The 21,601-nt window shown below is 40.8% G+C and overlaps 1 protein-coding gene across 4 annotated transcripts in view; it reads left to right on the plus strand.

Annotated features, from left to right (window-relative positions):
* Positions 1-21,601, plus strand: part of meis2a (Meis homeobox 2a) — a 118,775-nt gene that overhangs the window by 35,321 nt on the left and 61,853 nt on the right. For all 4 annotated transcript variants that reach the window (XM_069916647.1, XM_069916644.1, XM_069916645.1 and 1 more), the window contains one exon: positions 4,491-4,636. In XM_069916647.1, the coding sequence (XP_069772748.1) occupies positions 4,491-4,636 (146 nt within the window). The remainder of the gene's footprint in view (positions 1-4,490; positions 4,637-21,601) is intronic.

The following is a 21,601-nucleotide window of genomic DNA, read 5'->3' on the forward strand; positions in this document are numbered from 1 at the left end:
TAGAATAGTAATTTAAGACTGATGTTGTTGGACAGGATATAAAACTAGATAAGGTTATGCAGACAAGGTGAACTAAATCTTAGCAGAATTTTAAGCATCTTGAACAAGGCCTTGAGAGACGTGAAATTCAGAAAGGAGAACTGATGGGCAGTTATGCGACAGGATGCAAGCAGCTGTGTTTCAGACAAGTTGGAGTTCTGGACGGTGGAGTATGGCAAGCCAACAAAGAGGCCACATCTAGAGGTAAGAAAAGAGGTGGGGGAGGGGGGGGAGTTTAAAAAAAAATGGTAAGGCAGCTTTGAGGGACTGAGTGACCTAGTTCTGCTCTTATTTTGTTATGTTGTAAGCAATCGTGAAACCGATGGCCATAGCCATTGATGGAGGGTGACGGAAGTGTTCTTGGAGATGGAATTGAAACTTTGGTCACTCTGAAAATGATGCAAAGGGGTGGGCTGGAGACCAGGGCAAGGCTGGAAGCAATGTCTTTAATCTTGCCAATGTCCAATTTGTGACTTGTGTGTGACCTAGTGTCATTTGTGCATTCATTCGCATTCTGAGGTGGTCAGGCAGAGGAGTGAGTCAGGGGAGGATTTGACCCATGTGTTGTTAGTTTTCATCTGAAAATTTCCTTGATTGATTAATTTGTATTACTTTTAGTTTATAAAATTAATGTTCTCCCATTAAAATACTGGTCTTTTTATTGTACTGACTATAGTGGGATCTGATGCCTGATTTCTAATTAGTTAATAGAGTTGAGTTCTTAACCCACCTCATGACATAGTCATGACCTTTCAAAAGTGAAATTAAAAAAACACACACAAAAACTACATGCATCCATATCAGTGTAAACACTACAGACGGCTGATCTCAGTGGGCAAGGAAACATCTGTGGATGCGAAAGGATGGTCAATGTTTTCGAATCGAGGTGCTGATGCAGGGTCTTGAACCAAAATGTTGACTATCCCTTGTCTCCCCTTCATCAACCACGCCCCGCCCCCATAACCTGCTGAATTCCTCCAGCAGTTTGATTTTTGCTCAGAAATAAATGAATTGAACAGCCATTTCATACAAAAAAATATTCTCTCCCAGCATTCCGCTTTCAGGTCGCATTATTGATTGTTTGGATAACTTGTCTTGATTTTTCCTTTACTGCACAAATGAGAACATTCACTGTATTTCAAGGACAGCTTTAATATAGCAGGCTTTTTCTGTGTCTTTGAGGCCACAATTCTGACTCTCTCTAGATATAAATATACCCTGTGAAGAGAGTCAGAAAGAAATTTGCATAAAGAAGTAGGTGAGGAATATTGCTTTGCTGCATTGGAAGCTGAAGGTGAAGCTTAAAGACCCATCTAATACCTTAATCTACTTTTTAGCTCTTGCATGTTTATATTATGATCTATCTCTGCCTAATTTGGTTTTAAGTAGCAGTCGGTACATTTTGTTTACCATTTAGCAAGAGTCTTTAGGCTCAGTGTTACTGGAGTCTTAATCCTGCCTAAGCACAGAGCAGCAATGGCTACAGCCCTGATGTGTTGTGAATGAAGCCGCTTTCTGTCAGTAACATGTGGTCTCTTCACTGGAGAGCCCTGTGCAAATCCTGTGTAAATAGACAGGGGCTAACAAAAGATGAGCCCCTGCAGCTTAGAGCATTTGGAGCCATTTGGGGGTTGAATGTGCTAAATGCTGCTTATACCGGCTGAAAAGTTTTGGAGAAAGAAGCGTAAAATCCCCCCCCCCCCCCCAACCTCTCCCTCTCTCTCTCTCTCTCTCTTTTCTCTCTTCTCTTCCCCTCCCCCCCTCCCCCTCCCCAGAGAGGTGTCAGTGGGAGGTTGTTCTGGACCAGAGAAGCCTGAGGAAAGCCCATGAGGAGTGGTTTTAGTGTCCTTTTAGTGTAAAGAAGATGGTATGGGTCACTGTCTCCTCTTTAACATAGGAAAACGCACACAGTTCGTAAATGTTGCATGCAACAAAAGAAAGTGCAGCTGTTACACTGAAGTCCAGAGTAGGAGATCATGCCCTGTTGAATATTTGGCCACTTCAAAAACACAAAAATTCAATTTTAATGCACAGGAAAGGGAACCTAATCATTAAGGGTTCGTACTATCCATTTCAGGCCAATTACAAGTAAAATTAAACATTACATGCAGAAAAGATGGAAGAGTTTTAATTCCTGTGCTACAAATGAAACAAGCTGAGAAATATTTATGAACAAAAGGCAATGAAATAAATCAGTACATTATTAATGGTATTGACATTTGTGATTTGATAAATTTCTAATTACATTAAATTAATACTGTGTTGCACAGTTTTGAACGAGTTGTGGCCAATAATAATAGCAACTATTAAATTCCTAAAATATTTATTTTTATCAGCTCATTTTCCTTTCTTCCCCATCTCATTTTCTAATATGTGCACATACATACTTCTGATGCCAGCTCTTTTTTTTAGCCGTAGAATTTTCCTGTCCCCAGGCACAGCTTTCCAAAACTGCCGTAGGCTATAGTACAGCACCTCAGATCCCTGAGGCCCAGTGCCTGACTCCTAATAGCCACTCTCCATCTGTGTCACATGGACAGATGATAAGACATTTCCACTTTCTGTTTTGGAGACTACATATGCACAGGTTAAAATGCCATAGTTGCCAAGGAACAGTCATAAGCCATTAGCATTTGGGAAAATTTGCCCTGCAGCATTCCTTCCTGGCATCGTGGAAGAAGGTGTAAATCACCAGCACTCTGAGCTCGGCAATTGTAATGAGGCTCTGTGAATGTTTCTGGTCCAGCATCATTTTTATGATTATTTCCACCTTTTTGGCTCGCCGTCATGTTTCACGTTTGTGGAGAGGGAGCAAAAGTTAGTGGTCGATGAAGGGTTGTGCACTGACATTTGTGCAGATGGAGGGAACTGCACTGCCTTGGGGCTGGGTGGCTGTAATGAAGTGGCTTGTCAGTCTGTAAATACTGGGGGTCGCCTCTCTGACGTGATGGAGGGTATCACATTGCAGTGAAAATGGAAATGTCAATAAAATTAATCTGCCAACTCTTTGGCTTTTTTTCAGCTTTTGTGGCCGCAGAGGTAAAACAAAATTGTTAACTTGCACAAAAGTTGACGAGCAAAGGATCCTTCTTTATAGGGAGCACTCAGTGCCACCAACCCTGGTAATCACATAACTAAAAGACAGTAGTAGAATTAGCTGCTGCATTTGTAGCATTCCTTAGGAGCTATGTGGTTCTGGCTACTCTGAGTCCTGAGTTTATTGTTTTAGGCTTTCCTGAACAAGGTTTTTACTTAGCATGGGATTTATGGCATTTTACTACTAATGAATGTCTATTCTTAAATTACAAAACCCACAGTCTCAGCGCAATTTCCAGATGTCCTTCCAGGACCTCAGCTTCTTAAACATCAGCAGGGAGCATAAACTCTACGCTTCTCTGTTTTCTTCTTTCGTGTGGCTTTAGGCTAATGATGTGCAAGAGAAAACATAGCCGTCGAATAGAAAAAAATCCAACGCTGTTTCAGTATCCTTCATTTATTTTGCATTTGATTATACTTTGTGTCCCTTCTTTCTTCTTTCTTTTTAATGTTATTGGTTCAAATATTAATGGGGAAATATGATATATATAAGGTGCTCTGATTGATGCCTCTCAAAAACAGGAGGACAAGCAGGAATGAATTTTAAGAAAGTACGAGACCAGGATTGCCTTGGTGCAGAGTTTTTTTAGATACATAATTTAGATGCCCTCTAGGCATGCTTTCAAGGCATTTTTGCCTGAGGGTAAAGAAAAATAACTATGACTGTTAAAAGTAAATGATTTTTGCTAATGCACAATTAATGCAAGGAAAGGCAGAACAGTAGTGAGAGTGGATAGAGGTAACTCCTGATTTAAAGAATGCACCCTGCCTTGATACATGTACCTAATGTACCTTATTCTCTTAAATATGAGAGTGGAAAGCAACGAGGCAGGGAGACAGAGGGTGTCATCCCATGCAAATGCAATGGGGGGAGGGTGTGATGATGAACTGTGGTCTGTTCTGTGCAGTGAACCATGATATAGTTACTTACACCTTATGCAAAATCTCTAGTGTGCCAAGCTTATCTTTTTCACTTTTAAGTCATTATATAGTTTCACATGGAAAACCTGCACCTAACTCATTCCATATATTTAGGGAGCAAAGAAAGTTATATCAAAATGAAATTATTATAGAAGCTTTGAAACTACATAAATATATTTGACAGAGGGCTACTTCACTATGTCAGTAGCATAGCGATAATTGAATTAATGATACATATGTGTTCATGTGAAGTTTATCAAAACAGGATTGGGAGACATGGTGCCTTGCATTAAATATTATTTGCATAACATTCCCATATTTTATTGAGGTGTTATCAGCTTGCCTCACCCGAAATCAGTGTGAGTCAGAATTGATTACTCTTGCATGTTATTTGTAGAATGCTCACAATTTTCCCCTTTGTTCTGTGATTTCAGGTGATGGTTTAGACAACAGTGTAGCCTCGCCAGGCACAGGTGACGATGATGATCCAGACAAAGATAAAAAGCGACAGAAAAAGCGAGGCATTTTCCCCAAAGTAGCCACAAATATTATGAGAGCATGGCTCTTCCAACACCTCACGGTATGTGTAATGCGCAGAAATTGTACAGTGGTTAATATTACTTCCTTGATGCTGATTTAAATAGTTTAAAGTTCAAGAGAAAATGTTTCTGTGATATGTGAACATTGCATTCCATTTTCCTTAGATGTTCAACTCATTAAAGTACAGCTCTGCACAAGATTATGTGGGCCTTGTGAAACATTCTCTCTCAGATGACACACTTCACAGGAGCATAAGATAGTGATTTTTTAATATCATTCAACATCATTTCTGATCTTGTATTCTAAAGATATATTTTTTGAAAATTGCTTTTTGGGAATGTTTTTGGCATGTTTCCAAACAAAAGGTTCAGAAGTGTCGTCTTCTGTCAAGTTTCCAATCCATTGCTCTTCGTGTTGGGTCAGATGTTCAGTTCAATAGGGAATGCTGCTAATTTCTTGTTGATTTTTGTTAATCCATTGATTTTCTGGGTATTTAATTACACAATTATGGGAGAATTAACTGCACATTGTGATAGAGCAATTCTGGACATCGTTGAATCACAAGAAGGTAGAGATATTACCCAGCTGGGCCAGATTTAATTTGATTTTACAAGGACCAGATCACAGCAAAAGTAAGAATAACATTAGCACACCTGACTTTCTAGACATCACCAGTGCACCTTATGGCATCATTAAACTGTGATGCCCATTTTTGCCCAAAGTGACAGAATTTGAAGTTCAAAGCTTCACCATGCAACAATGGTGGGCAGACTCAGTCAACTCAGCTGGTTTTCTTAATATTTTAAGGGAGACTGCCCATATTACGAAACCTGAGTGTGCAGCTTCAGAAATGACAATAAACTATTCAAAATTGATGGGATGTCTCCTCCATCATTTAGCTGCTAAGATAATTATGTAATGGATAACACCGCTAGAGCTGGATACGGTATTATGGCTGTGGATGACCACTGTGGGTGGCTGAGAGACCTTAGAACAGAAAGCTAAGCTCTGGCCATCAGAGAAAACCTTGCTGTCGCAGAGAATCCAGACGCATCATTTCCTGCAGGAACTTTCTCATGAGCAACTTGTTTTCCAAGTCTCCTTACCAGGGTGAGTAGGTGATACTCAGTAAGATGACTTAGTTCACTTCTCTGAATGGAAGTCAGGGTCACGTTGGCTGGCAAATACCTCACAAAGGGATCTTCACAAGCATCTACAGCAGATCCCATCTCTCAATTTGTGGCTCCACGTTTCATCGAAGAGTCCACTCAAGCTCTGTATTTATAAAGACATTAGTTTGTTAACTTTGATTTTCATGAGGAACATGGCATGCTGCAATTTGGCACATGTTTGTGTAGTCAATGGCTACAGGTATCCCCCCCTTCCGCGCGCAGGTGGCTGTACATCATGAGGAGTATTTACAGATGGTGAATTCCATGTTTCTGGGTAGTGTGCATGACTCTCTCATCTTGAGGAGCCTGAACTGCTGCCTAATTTCAGCAGGCAGCTCCCATGGAGGAATCCTCCACTTCCATACTTGCTCACAACCAGTGCCCTCTCCAACCACAGCATCTTAGCGCAGAACAACAAGAGTCACGTACACATCAAGGACACAGTGGAAAATAACATGGATCTCTTGAAGACACGATTTAGTTCTCTGCATCAGTCTGCAACACTTTACGGTTAGAGCAAGCACACATGCAGACTTCATTGTGCACTGCATCCTGCACGTCCTTGTCAATCAAAAACAGTATCTGCGTTGGAGGAGAAGGAGCAGGAAGACTCAAAAGCTGTCTCAAGACAGAGCTCGGTAAGCAGTAGGAGCACGAGAAGAAGGAGAATGAAAGCAACTAACCTCAAAGCCCAGCTGACCAGAAGAGGGGAGCAATGTTGAGGTTGGTTATATTGTCTTCCTGATAGAGGGACTCAATGACAAATCAAGTGACTTCTCTCCACACACCACTCTATCATGTATATTACCCATGATTGAATTAATCCCTGATCCAATTTCATAAATGGCTTGTTACAGCATCTCTTCATTAGTGGTATGCCTCATGTGACAAACATGGATCCCCACACAAAAAAAAACTTTCTTGTGGGAACCTCCAATTTTGAATACACAAATGGTGGTGTACTCATCATTCTGATGTCATTTGGAAGAATATGAAATTTCTTTACTTATTCCCCTCTAGTTGGGAATTCTCACTCCTGAAGATGACTATTGAATTCATCTCTTTCTGTTCCATTTGAGTGAAAGTAGGTGAAGTCTACCATTCTCCCACAGCCTCTGCTTCTCCAGTGGCAGCCAAAGTATGTAATACACTTACAGAAGGTGCCTGCCACCGGAAGAGCAATCAGGATTGCAATGCACTTTTTTGTTCCTCTGCAGCAATATCTTGAGATCTGCTTTGAATTCAGAGGGTCCAGTCAAGAAATCAATGTCCTGTCAAGGAAGCAATGTTCTTGTTCTTGGATGTAAACCTCCCTAACACTATTCCATTCAAGGCTTTGACCAATTTTGCTGTGATTTTTCTGGGAGTGCAATGTAGTATTTGCATTAAACATAAAAAAATGTTTTAGCATACCAAAAATTGATGGAGTCCACCCACCAGGAACAGGACCCCAAACATTAGAGGATTGTTTGCTGTAACGATGATGGCGACGACAATGAGAATTTATTGTTATTATATAAGTACAACGTACAGATGTACCGTAATTCTTACTTGTTTAAGCCAGTAAAATAAGATATACCGGCTACAAAAATATAAAGTAAATCACTACAATATGCCAAGATAGAAACAGAGATAATAAATATAAAAATGATAGATAAATATGCATAGTTGCAGTAAGTGCAAGAAAAATAAAGTGATGTTTTAAAATTGTAGGTAGATATTTAGTTCATGTCAAATTAATATACAGTATTGATAAATCTAGCTACCAAAAAAGAAGTTTCAAGTGAGACTTTCCACATTACTGGGCAAGGTTGAGGTAGGAGGGAAGATGTAAAGTGCTCTGCTATTGTGGATATCATCTACTGTGATTAAGGATGACCATTTTATCTCATATCGTGTAGTGAGCCAGCTGCTGGCTGACTCTTAATGTCAGAATTTGACCTGGATTTTCCTCAAGTTATTTAGGTTTTTGTCATCAATGCATTCAAAAAGTGTTGGTTCCTGAATATCTGTAAGATTAATTTTGACAACCACATATTAAATTTGTTAAATGTACTTGCACTTCATTCTCAAAGTTAACAACGAAGTTTTTTTCTTCTAAAATAACTATAATGTTTTAACTTTTGTGTATATACAAAGATTATTTAAACTAATTTCTTTTTTTTCCATCTTTTGTTTTAAAAGACAAGCAAATATATACAAACAATATAAGACATTTTCTTAGCACACAATATAATATCCATATAATAAAAATAAAGTATTCCCCACCCCTTCCCCAGAACTTAAATAAACCATAAAAGACAAAGGAAAAAAAATTAAAACTAAAAATTAAAACATATCATCTGCACGACAACTTTAATTCAGACTCTTCTTCATTTATCTGTCAGGACGGTTTGTACCTTAATTTTTTTTTCTTAAGGGGGTATAGATTATATCTTACACCTATGTACCTCAGATACGGCTACCACACTTCAATGAGTGCGTCATACTTCTTCCTCAAGTTATAAGTAATCTTCTCCAGGGGAATGCATCTGTGTATTTCCATATTCCATCATGTAATACTCAGTTGAGAATTGGACTTCTATGTAACCGCTATGCACTTCCTGGTTACCAACAAAGCGACCTTTACAAATTGAATTTGGTGTTTGGATAGACTAAATTGTACTTCACCAATATCTCCCAGAAGGAACAATTCTGGGTCTTGTGGAAACTCCACTTCTGTAATTTTTTTCAAAGTAATTTCTTCAGTCATATAGTATTTAATGTAAAGCAAGATGCAGTTATTAAGTCACTGCAGTTTCTTTGCATATAATTAAAGATCAGAGATGCCTTGTACTGTACATGGTCCAATCCTACAGCTGTGAAGCAGCTGCTTCCTTAGTAACAGCATGTGTGCTGAAGTGCACAGCTCCTGTCAACACTTGAATACCTTTAATTGGAATGTATAATTTCATTTCTACAGCAACCAAACTATGGGAACAGTATTTTCACCTGAAAAATAAAATGGTTGGCAAACAACCTTTTATGCAAAATTAATATAATACCAAATTTCGTGAACTAACTTCGATATTAAAGAGGAGAATATAGCATTAACTTTAATGAATTTGCTGAAGCATATATAAAAGTAGATTCTTCAAAATAAGTTGCAAAAATTTAAGATTTAAGATGTCTTTGAATGACATCTAACATGGTGTTTTAAGATTGGAGCAATTGCTCTGAATGATTCATGGTATATGTACAAATATTTGTGTGGTTGCCAAGGATTGATAAAACGCCAAATGCTAATAGCTGGCTGGGTTTAATATACCATGTTGATGTAGCAGCGAGGAGCACTGAGTAAGCCCCAGGTTTAACCTGCATCTGTAGTGGCTTGTTTTTTATCTCAGGCAGCCTGGTAATCAGACAGCACAGTTGACGTCAGCATCCTGAGGCCATCATGGAGGGGGAGAAAAATGCCAGGGATTTCTTTCCTGATTTATTGATCTTCTAATCATTGCTAGATTCAAGATTCCTTTATTGTCATGTAATAGAACAAAACATGTAATATTACACAAAATTACTTTCTGACTGCTCTAAGACAAAGAGTTGATATTAATGTCGCCCTTACAGTAAGGTGGAAAGAGTAGTAAATGAGAGTTCCTTTAGAGTCACTGAATGTCTGTGGATTCATATAGATAGTGCATTGTGAGGACAGAGTAAGCTTAAATTTCCCTCACTTCTGCTCCCCTTCATCCAGTTGGAAACTCGTGCAGCATAAAAATAAGCCCTCCACACTGATATTCAAGCACCCATCTAAACTTGTGCTACATCAGTCCTGTTTTATTCTCTCCACATTCCCACAAATTCTACCATTCCCCTATAGAGTAGGAGTAATTTACAATCAGTAATTAGCCTGCCAATCCAAAAGTCTCAGGATGTGGAAGGAAACTGGATCACCCAAGAGAAAAACTCATGGTCATAGGGATCCTTCAAACTCCACACAGACAGCACCGGAAGTCAGGATTGAGCCCAGATTTCTGGAAATGAGAAGCAGCAGCTCTTCCAGCAGTTACAGTTTGGATGAGGTATTGAGGTAATGGCCAGTGGCATTGACATCAAACTAGCAAAGAGACAAGGCTTCAGGACAGGGGAAAAGAGAAAGAGATCAAACAAGGCTTTTATGCATGAGTCAGTCTTTTAGATTAAATTTTACAAAAAGCACAAGAACAGCCATTCAACATTCCCTTATTGTCATGTACGTAAATTCACAACATTTGTTCACTTTTGTTTGCCCTCTAAAGCCTCACAAAGAGAAACCAAAGAGAGTCCCTTCAGATACATCGATTGTTTGTAGGTCCCACCACCTCCTCTGATGGCACCACCTCTTGTGCTCCTGTAATCTCCATGGTCACACAACTTCACATCCATTCCAGTGGAGAACCTGAGCTCCAGGCATCCATCATCCTCCTCATCCCCTGGATCCAAACCTCAGATATGATTAGGAAGCCGTCAGCACCCAAGGCCCTTAGGGAGCCCTACTTGCCACCAACACCCTCAAGATTTCAGGTCCCGAAACCTGGTGCCCATAAGACAGCTCACAGCCTATTGTGAGTTCTTCAGTTGCCGATCCCTTGCTGGACCACAGCCGCTGTCTTCTACCTTGTAGTGTCCTCTTGCAAGCTTCTCCTTCTCCATAGGGTGGTGGTCTCCCACGCTGGTGCCCTGTGCTGGTCTGCTGATTCTCTGAAGCCCTCATGGCCTGGACTGCAATGCATGAGCCCTGCCGTCTTCAGCACAGACTTCCATAGGTTCTGTGCTGTACCCATCCCCCCTTTGCAGCCAATTTACACCTGTCCGGGACCGTCATCCTTGATGACCAGGCAGTAGGACTCCATGGAGGAACGCTGGAAGATACGCTTCCGCTGCTCCCAGTTCACCTGAGGCAGTGCTGCTGTTACTGCAGCTTCAGCAGGCATCATCACTTCTCTTAGCCAGACATAATGTACTAAGGTTAATGTTAGCACATAATACCTTTGGTCCATATCAATCCACCATGGCAAGGTTTCACCATTACACAGATAGCATGAGGTTTGATACGTCTGTTGAAATTGTCACCGAGTCATAAAAGTCTGCAGATGCTGTGATTGTAGTAAAAACACACAGAAAAGCTGGAGGACCTCAGCCAGTCTTGTAGTGTCCATTGGAGGTAATGATCTATTGCTGACATTTTCAGCCGGAGCCCAAAAATAATACTAGATACTTGGTTGCTACAGATTTCAGATTTATTGATTTATTGTCAGAGTACAGACATGACATCACATCCAACCCTGAGATTCCTTTCTCTTACGGGTGCGACAGAATTACCACTAATTGGTAGTGCAAAAAATAAACTGTACACAGCATAAAACACGTAAACAAACAAAGAACTGTAAACAGATAACAAATGTAAACAAACTACAGAGAGAACAAAAGAAATTCAATGAAGTCTAGAAGTAAGAGTCCTTAAATGAGTCCCTGATTGAGTTTGTTGTTGAGGAGTCTGATGGCGGAGGGGGAGCAGCTGTTCCTGAACCTGGTGGTGCGAGTCTTGTGGCACCTTTGCCTGATGGTAGCAGTGAGAAAACAGCGTATGCTGGGTGCTGTGGGACTTTGATGATTGCTGCTGCTCTCTGACACCAGCGTTCCCTGTAGATGTACTCAATAGTGAAGAAAGTTTTGCCTATGATGTCCAGAGCTGTGTCCACTACCTTTTGGAGGGCTTTACACTCAGGGGCATTGGTGTTTCCATACTAGACTGTGATGTAGCCGGTCAGCACACTTTCCACCATACATCCGCAGAAATTTTCCAGGGCTTCTAATGTCATACCAAACCTCCGCAAACTCCTGAGGAAATCGAGGTACTGGCCAATGGCGGATTAACTACCACCCAGGCCCTAGGCTGAGCTTTAATAAGACCCACCCCGCCTTGCCCCCTCCCCACCCCACGGCCCCCACCTTTTGTTGAATAGAATCAAGTGAAATTGTTCCATTTATTAGCCTATGGGCATGATGCCCTCATTTATTCTACATTTATCTGCTGGGTGTGTGCTGGGAATACACCAGTTGGTGTTTGGTTGGAGGAGGGGAGGAAAAACTTCATTAAAATCAAACAAAACTTTACCTTACAGAAGCCATCTGCCAGCCCCAAATAATTTGAAAATTCTGTTAGTTACAAAAAAGTAAATAAAATCGGTTCTAAAAAAACAGTCTTGATACAAAATAATACCGGAGAAGGGAGAGTCTTTTTTAATAAAGTAAACCTCCCGTGACTGATGCTAAATGAGCAGAATTCTGCTGCAGGAGGCAGACTTCAGACACGTGTACACGTACAAACGCAAGCATTGATTGACAGGCAGCTTTGGGACCGGTGGAGCCCGAATTACAAGATGGAACATATGGGACACTGATGATTGACAAGTGAACATGGTACTTCCGCGAGCCTTGATTGACCGGTGGACCCAGGACTAACGCTAGCCCATATTGACAAATGGTTATATTGGTGTACGTGGTTGTGACGGGCCCCCTTACCTTACTTTACCATCCAAGCCTACTCAGCTGGCGTGCTTTCTTCATGATGCCATTGGTGTGTTGGGTTCAAGAAAGATCCTCCGACATAGTGACTCCTAAGAACATAAATATGCTTGCCCTCCACTGATCCCCCAATGATCATTGGATTGTAAACATCTGACTTTCCTTTCCTGAAGTCAACAATCAGCTTCTTAGTTTTGGTGACATTGAGTGCAAGGTTGTTGTTGCACCATTCAGCCAAGTTTTCAATCTCTCTCTTGTAGGCTGACTCATCCCCTTCCTTTATACAATCGACTACTGTGGTATCGTCAACAAATTTGTAGATAGTGTTCACCAGAAGCTTGCAATTGTTTAGCAATAACTGTGATTCTTTATCCTTGGCTCTTTTTAAAGTTGGCTCTTTTTAACATCGATTATAAGTGCTTGTATCAGATTTTACAAATAATTCATAGATTTATAATGAGAATCTTTACTTGGGAAGCCCAATTTGTAAGAGGGCTACAGGAACAGGAATTTGACACTTCATGCCCAAGCCAAAATAAGGTTGAATGTTTCAGCCATTCACTGGCACTGCCCTTGTATATGCCTCCAGAGATTGTTGTTCCAGCTGGGGATGGCAGAAGCCAGTGAACTGAGCAAAACCCGGGGTGGGGTGTGGTTGCAGGAAGGCTGAGAAAAGAAAAGGAAGTAACAGGCTGAGATCGTAAGAATTTTGAAGAACTTTGTCCATGAGGCCCACCATGGGCGGGAAGGAGATCAGAATCAGGATTTATTGTCATGAACAAGTCATGAAATTCCGTGTTTTGAGGCATCATAGTTCAAATATACATATCATAACCATCTTATGACATTACTATAAAAAAATAAAATAATAATAATAATAATAATGCATGAAAAGTAAGGCAGTGCCTTTGGTTCATTGATTTTTCAGGAATCTGATGGCAGCGGGGAAGAAGCTGTTCTTGTGCTGTTGAGTATTCGTCTTTTGGCTCCTGTACATTGTCCCTGATGGTTGCAGGCCTGGATGGTGGGGGGGTCTTTGAGGATAGAGGCTGTTTTTTTAAGACACCACCTCATGTAGATGTCCTCAAGGGAGTGAAGGATGGAGCCTGTGATGTTCCAGGTGAGTTAACAGCCCTCTGGAGTTTATTCTTGTCCTGAGAGTTGGCGCCTCCATACCAGGCAGTGATGCAACCAGCCAGAATGTTCTCCATGGTGCACCAATAGAAGTTTATGGGAGTCTTTGGTGATGTACCGAGCCACCTCAGACACCTCACAAAGGTGAGCCTTCTTTGTGATTGCATCAACACGGAGGCTCCTGGACAGATCCTCGGAGATGTTGACACCTAGGAATTTGAAGTTCTTGACCCTCTCCATTACTGAGCCCTCGATGAAGACTGGGTCATGTTCCTCTGACTTCCTCCTGAAGTCCACAAATATCCCCTTGGTTTTGAGGGGAGTGCTTACAAGAGATAAAACCGACTGCACTCACTCCTCTGCTAACTTACAGTGCAAAGCTCTCCAGCAATCAAGTGGCAATGTGGTAGAAAAGGGCACATCATGATTGGATAATCAGTCTCCTGCAGGAAAATCCCAAAGGACTGGATTTATTTCAATCTTTGGAGATACACAGAAGACTGCAGGTGCAGGAATCCAAAGTTAAATGCAATCTCTTGGAGGAACGCATCAGACTGAGCAGCATCGGTGGAAGAAAAACAACATTTGATATTTCAACCTGAAACCTTTTATCAAGTCTTGATAAAGGGTTTCAGCTCTTACTTCAGCTATTCTTTTTCTCCCACTGAATTCCTCCCACAGATTAAGTTTGGGTTTAGTTCATGCTTTGCAGTGAATAACATGCTTTGCAAAGTTGAGTCTGTAATAAGGAAACAAGGCAAATGGTTTGCACACAGCAAGCTCCCAGAAAGAGAAATGTGATAACCGAGGACAATTCCGTCTTGCTGATCTTGATTGCTGGTAAATGTTGGCCAGGGTCCAAGATAGTTCCTCTTTTTCTTTAAAAATAACCCTGATATACCCCAAGAGGACAGACAGCAGCTGGATTTTAAGTCTCATCCTCCATACAGCTCCTTCATCAGTGCCGCTTTCCTTCAACTGTGGTCAACTCATTCACTGAAACAAATGACAGGATGACCCAGCAAAGACTTTCACCAATTTGTCAACTCTATTCCATACAACACTGACAACAGAGACATGTGACCAGACTCTGGAAAACGTGAACAACTTCTCAGATCTCAGGAGCCATCCCTCAGCATTTGTGGTGGAATTCATCCATGTTGTCAGAGTGCCAACACGGCCTGAAACTGCCTGAGGGAAAAATATTGAGCTTCAAGAGTTCAGACCTGGTGCAGAGCTAATCGTCTAATGGATAGCAGCAACCTCTGCTCTCATGTATGCTTCTGAGGCATGGACTGCCAACAGCAAATTGAGTTATTCAGTGACCACCAATGTTGTCTCAGCAAAATCTTTTAAATTCACTGGAAAAATAAGCAAATCAGAACTACTGTCATCTCCCAGTCCAACATCCGCAGCATTAAGCTCTCAGACAGCTCCAATGAGAAACAGGGTTCTCATCCTTGATGGGTAATTCCCCACATGGATGTGTTTTTCTAACCACTGACATGGCAAGAGATTTCCAAGTGGGCAGTGGTGGAGATTCTAGAATATACTCCAAGAATATACTTGGATGAATCCTTGGCCTGTAATCACTCCAAATAGAGGAGTTTAAGATGTAGAATTTGGAATAGGCCATTTGGCCTCTTGTTCTTCCTCTGACTTACAATCAGATCACAACTGATTCCTTACCTCAGAGACCCTGACCTGCACAAGCATATTTTAAAATCTTAAAATCTATTGATCTGTGCTTTGAATATGCTTCACAACTAAACCTCTGCAGCCCCCTTGGGTAGTGAATTCAAAAGGTTTGATACTCTTTTACAGAAGACTTTTTTTCATATTTCTTTCTAGAAGAGCAGAACATAAAAGAAACGTAAAATAAAACAGAAAGTGCTGGAAGTTAGATCTCATCTGTGGGTAGAGAAAGAGAAGACCCTTTGTGAGAACTGGGAGTGGGACAGAAGGAGCTCATTCATCTGGAGTGAGGATGTGGGTGGTCTGAATAGGTGAACCCCCTCAGTTTGAATCTATGACTCCTGATTCTAGACATCCAACCGGAGAAGATATTGAGTCCCAATCTATTGCATTAAGCTTCCTGAGAATTTGTTAGTGGGTCTTTATAGACAGTATAGATCTATGCTTCAGGAGCCCAATGTGAATGTCCAAAGGATTGTACTACTTCCCAGACTAGCCATCCAGCTGTTCTGTTGAGCAATTCATGTCCCACCTACAGCAGTGTCTGTGGGTCTCATGTTGGCCTCATCAGCCACCTCAGAATCCACAGAACTAGTGTGAAAGCAAATTGGCATCATTTTTAAGAGGAAGGCTCCTCCAAGGTGCATTGGATGCCTTAATGGATTTTTGTAGCTCAGGTGTCTGCATCCCAAACCTTCTCAGAGCCAAAGATTCTATCCTCAGAGCCCATTGGAACCTGACTTAGTTTGCTCAATGCCTCTTGGGAAATGCAAGAGTAAAAGAGAAGCAGAAGGTTGATGAATGATCAATTACACAAAGACTGAAAGTTGCCAAAACTGAAGGCTTTTATTTGCAAGAGGTGGACAGCATCCCTGTGTTGGTCACTCACACTGACCCAGACTTGAACTGGGGGCAGGCTTGTGGCATGACAGCCTTTATGGGGAAGAAAGGAGAGGCGGCCAGTAAGAACAGGGTCAACCAGGAAAGGTCATGACAAATATGTACAATAATGGTTTCACCACAAAAGTGTTGAAAAAGTTAGATGCCTTTTACCCGAAACTCATGATCAAGCGTGCCTCGAGCCAATTGCAGCCACTCTCTTCCCCAACACTCCGGATGTGGATGTCCCAACAGCATCCCCCACAATATCCCTTGCCTGATTGTTTTCTCCCTGCCCCAAGCTAGGCTGCCCGCCCTTCAATTCTGTTCTTGGCCTTCCCTTCTTTCAATTGATTCTCCCTTCCTCTCTGGTTCCTCCACAGGTTTCTGGCCATTTTCTGAATAGTTCTCCATTCCCAACTCCCACCCCAATGAATCTCCAGCAATATCTCTCCACCTTACTCATTTCCCAATGTCAGGTACAATATTTATTCTTCACAGCGAAGATTGTGTCTTTCATCACCTCCCAGCCAATAACTCCCTCCGCCTCCATCTCCCCTGCTTCCAAATCGTTGGGTATGCCCTTAAGTGTTCCCGACGATGGGTTTGCTGTGGCAGCATTTTCACTGACCTCCCAACCTGGAGAAAGAAGAACTGAACCAGAATGAAGATCTGCTGTCATCAGCATTTACGCAGAAGCAGCATTTTCACCCTCCCCTGCACGGCCCAGAAATATTGAGATTGCTATCTCTTTAGTGCACACACTCAAACTTTTATCCAGCTTCACATTTCACAGTGATTTAAGTAAGCTCTTGCTTTCCTGCATAGCAAAGCCAGGGCCTGAATGTGTCGACGCAAAGATGTGCATTGCTGTTAAATTAAATTTCTTCTTGGGGGTTAATTTCACCACTAATTGTCTTGCATAAACTCATTAATCTTTTTTATTTGCCGCTAATTGCCCTTAGTGATCAAAAAGGTGGCAACTTCTTGTTAACTTATATTATACTGTGACACTGCTACATAGCAACTGTCTGGGAATAAATATTGTGTCAAATTTTTTTTGGTATCATGTGAAGTAAACACACTCTAGTATCGTCATGCATTTGAGTAGATTGAATTAATGACATTATTCTTCATTCATTTTGCCACTGGACTGGATAGTCATAACTGCACAAGGGGCAGCTAGACATTGAAATGCATCCCTCTGAGCTGCCTCTAATCAGCAGTACTAGGTCAGGCTAATAGAGTAATGGAGAGACTCGTTGGCCTCCAGATATTTTCCTTGTTAATGCAGGGCTGTGCAAGTGTTCAGACCTTGTGTGAATGTTTGTTCTCATTGGAGAACTTTTGAAAGGGGGGAACAAGAAACACAGGATTTGTTTACCAACCTTTCAGCTGTAAGGTTCTGAGTTTAATCCTGTTTCAATGCACATTCAAGGCTGAATCACAACTCTTCAAAAGGGCAAAATGCTTTCCAGTTTAAATGTTGAGTGCAATACACTGCAGATCATTTAAAAGTCTCATCGATACTCAAAAACTTCTTAAACTTAAATTGAGAGAGATTGTGAAAGGAAAGGTGAATATTGGATCCTCGTTTCTTATCTGTCACTTTGATGTGAAGACATTATTAGTAAATGAAGGTATATTGATTGTGGCTCAGGGGTCAGGATTAACCAGAATGGTCACTGCTCTGTTGAAGCAGTGGGTATTCTGCCTTGCAGCTATGGCCTTTTTGGAGGTCAGGTGCCCTGTGCCCGTTTGCACAGAGGAATTAAACAGAACATGCGTCTGTAGGCTGATTACTTAACCAAAGACAAAATAATGAGTCCTAAGCAAATACTGACTAATTGAAAGGGCTGTAAATCCATTACATATTGGTCAGGGATAATCAGGAGTATTTAATCACTTTTATCTATTCAGGAGCACTGAAGCTGCAACAGTGAAGCCTTGAACCTTGCCATGTGCTTATTATTCTCATCATTATCAAAATTACTTCACAGCTGTTCTTTGCTACATCACCTCAGCTGGAGATTTAGTAACCTGTAAAATGTTTTTAATTTGGAGTGGAGTAAGTATTGCTGAGGAAGTTGCTGGGAGGTTTCTCTCCCTGTCCTGAAGAGCATGGTTGCCTTTTAGTGCAGGAACACCAAGCAGAGCACCTTTTCCACACACGTCAGAACTTACTTTGCTTGGCTCGTGCTCAGCCTTGACATTTCCATGTTTATTGACAAACGATTTTGTTTCCCTGTGACGAGAGTGATGTGAGAATTTTCCCAGCTGGCTGTGCTAGTTCAAACAAGTGTACAACTCAACTCAAGCCACTGTAGAATTCAGAGTGAGCTCACTGCATTGTCTTCCCATCTTTAATGCATTGTTTTAAAGTGTTTTAAGGTTTTACCTCTTTGTAGAGCCCAAACTGTTCCTGTTACTACAGTAATCCTTTCCTTAAGCAGTATTGTCTTTCACATCAAAAAGGCTAATTGAATTATCTCATTAATTTAATTTGTTAAGCAAATGTATTTCACCAATGCAGGATGTGCTCTTACAGGGAGGGTCCTCAGACTTCCCTTCTGAATGGGTCATTGCTGCATTCTAAACGTTCATGCATTCATTAGCTTTGTCAAAAGAAAGGAACATTGGTTGTTTTTTTTCAAACAACCAAGCAGCATGGAGCAACTTTTCCATCAGCCGCAGGGGTCTCTCTACATATGTTCTCAACTCGGAGCCATTGTCACCTCCTCTGAACAACTCTAAGGGACAAAAACAACAAAGGCCAGCCACAACAATTCCAAGCAGTGAGTTTAATGCAGCATAGAGGGGATGGGGGTGGGGTGGGGTGGGGGGGGGAGTGGTTTGTATTTATTTATTAATCTGGTTTTGCTGCTTCACTGTTACTTCATATGATGACAAAATATAATGTGCAGATACACATTTTTCTGAATTCTAACTTTGTAACTTAGTTTTGCTCCATTTTGTGAATGGAACAATCCATGACACAAATTCCATTTGCAGGGCACTAGTATTTTACATTTATATACTCTCCCAGCAATGCTATGCACATGAAATCAAAATGAAACATAAATGAAGCTGGTGCATTCTTTTATCAATTTTGCCCAGCATGGTTGCTGTCAGCTTAATCGGCAAACTCAAACTGCTTTGGCCCAGTTTAAGCTACATTCAAAGCCAAGCAGTAGGGATATCTTGCCAAGGCTGATTATTATTGGCTGGAAGGGAAAGATCCTTAAATCAGATACATTGAGAAGCCTTCAGACAATTCAATTAGCCCTTAGCTCTCTTTGCCTTTGCACTCAAGTACACTCCTGCATGATTTGCAAAGAACATATTTGATCACAGAATGGAAACAGGAAGTGCTCAGGCACAAAGGCCTTCTCCTGTAAACACTCTCATCCATTTTCAGAAGTCTCCTTATCTTTGTTACAGCACACATTGAGGTGCCTTTTATTTCAAGCTTTTGGACTTTCTTAGAAAGTAATTATTTGATTGGTATAAAATTGTTCCCTTTTCAGGATTTAAAGAAAAATTTCCTCAATGAAACTTCTCAAAGAGATTCTTGAAATCAATCCTTTGTGCAAAGCTAGGAGTTTAAATTCAGATTGTTTCATATTCAAATCCAGTCAGAATAAAATTGAAGAAGCAGAAGTTGGAAGATCACCAAGATGGAAAATATAATTCAGAAAGAGAAAAGCAATTGATAGTTTGTGAACATAAATTATAACCAATTTCGGTCATTGGCACAGTTCTATTTCTGTTGCCATGGCAGTACTCTGGTGATGAAAATTATCATTAAGTTTGATGCAACACACATGGCCTTTGAGCTGTTGGGCTAACAGTTAACCAAGTTACACATGACTACGGGCAGACTTATCCAAGGGGAGGACGTTTGCTTGACACAAAGACGAATCCACCTATTAAAGCCGGGACACAGCCTTTAGCACACCCTTGTTGATAGGCTGCTCTTTTGCAGCAGCGGTTCAGAAAGACCTTTTTTTTTAACGTCCTGCCATGTTGCACTAGAATGGACAGCACATTACTGGCAAACCTACTGCAGCCTTTGCAGTTGGAACACATCTGCTTATTGTTTGCATCTATAATGACCAAAGTTAAGTTCCTGTACTGTTATCGGGCTTTACCATGTAGGAAATAAAGTAAATAAAAATAACATTGTCAACCAGGTGCTGCACTCTGCCAAGATTGTAAAAAAAAAATCAGCTGTACCTTGAGTTCTTATTCATGCCTGCTTTTTAAAAAAATATGTAAATGTAAGCTTTGAATCAGTAATCTCAGTTTAACCCATTGATGTTTATTAGATAGTTTGTTTTCTATTGGGAAGGGGAGAGGGGTGGTGGTCCCCGAGATTCAAAAAGAATTGAAGCTGCTAGCCTCATTTGTCATGTACTTGTTTGCTGAAGGGACTCTATGTCAGCACTTTGGTCACCCATAGCAACCTAGGGACAGTTCACTTGTCACAGGCCATGTCTATAGAAAACTAAATGTTCCAGAGCTCATCAGTCACAGAGCTATCAGATAATTATGGCCAAGGCCACCAAAGCCTCGGCTTTTATCAAACAAGGTTTTCTGCAGTCTTTTCAGTACAATGGAAAGGACAGAAGTCAACACTGTCTGCCATCTGTTGCCTTTGTCCTGTTCTCTCACATGAAGTAATGAAACTAGGAGATGGAGCTTATTAACCCTTCCATGATTGCAATAATGAACCAATTTTAAAAAAAAACCCAAGATGAGACATAAAACAGTGATTTACAAATCTATTGGTTTGAATCTAGCTATTTGAACTGCTCCAGGGATAGCCTAGCTAGATATTTTATAGAGCCAGCAGGCAGAAGGCATTTAAATCGTCTCAGCTCCAAGTTGCATGAAATCATTTCATGGCAATTGTGAAGACTTACATGACAGTAGAAGACCGTTTCCAGAAAAAAAAACTGTTATGTCAGAACAATAGTTTATTTTGCACAGCAGTGCTTGGACATCTAGTTTATCTAAAATGCTGGTGAGTACAAACAGTCCCATCCCCCAGTCCACACCGCCCCATTACTATTCCCCAGAGCCTTTCTTTCAAACAATTGGGTTAACTTAGCCTGAAAAGACTAACAAAACTCTGAGGTTAAGTTGTCAAAAACTATGGATATTTGCTTTTTTTTATAAGGCCTTTAAATATCAGAACTAATTTTAGTTTGCCACTGGGCTGATATTATTTTCCTGAAGCTCTTCCCAAGATGCTCAGTTACATGTTAATGACACAAATGGTAAGCACCCTTTGCCTCTCTTAATTGATGTGAAATATCTTTGGCCAGAGAGAGAGAAAATGGTCCTTATCTGGCATTTTCTTAACACTTCTTAGTTTAATCCAAGTGTTCAACTGGATGCCACAATGAAAGTATAAATATGCATTCCTGGAGAAAAGACTGGCTTTTTGGAGGTTTAGTGACAAATATGAAGTGGCTAGAGCTTTACTGTGCTTTCTAATAAATGATTCATTTGTACAGTGACTGGTGGAAGAGATTTGCAGAACCTTGAATTATAATACTGCTAAAATTATT

This window comes from Narcine bancroftii, chromosome 2 (assembly GCF_036971445.1).
Source record: "Narcine bancroftii isolate sNarBan1 chromosome 2, sNarBan1.hap1, whole genome shotgun sequence".
NCBI lineage: Eukaryota > Metazoa > Chordata > Chondrichthyes > Torpediniformes > Narcinidae > Narcine > Narcine bancroftii.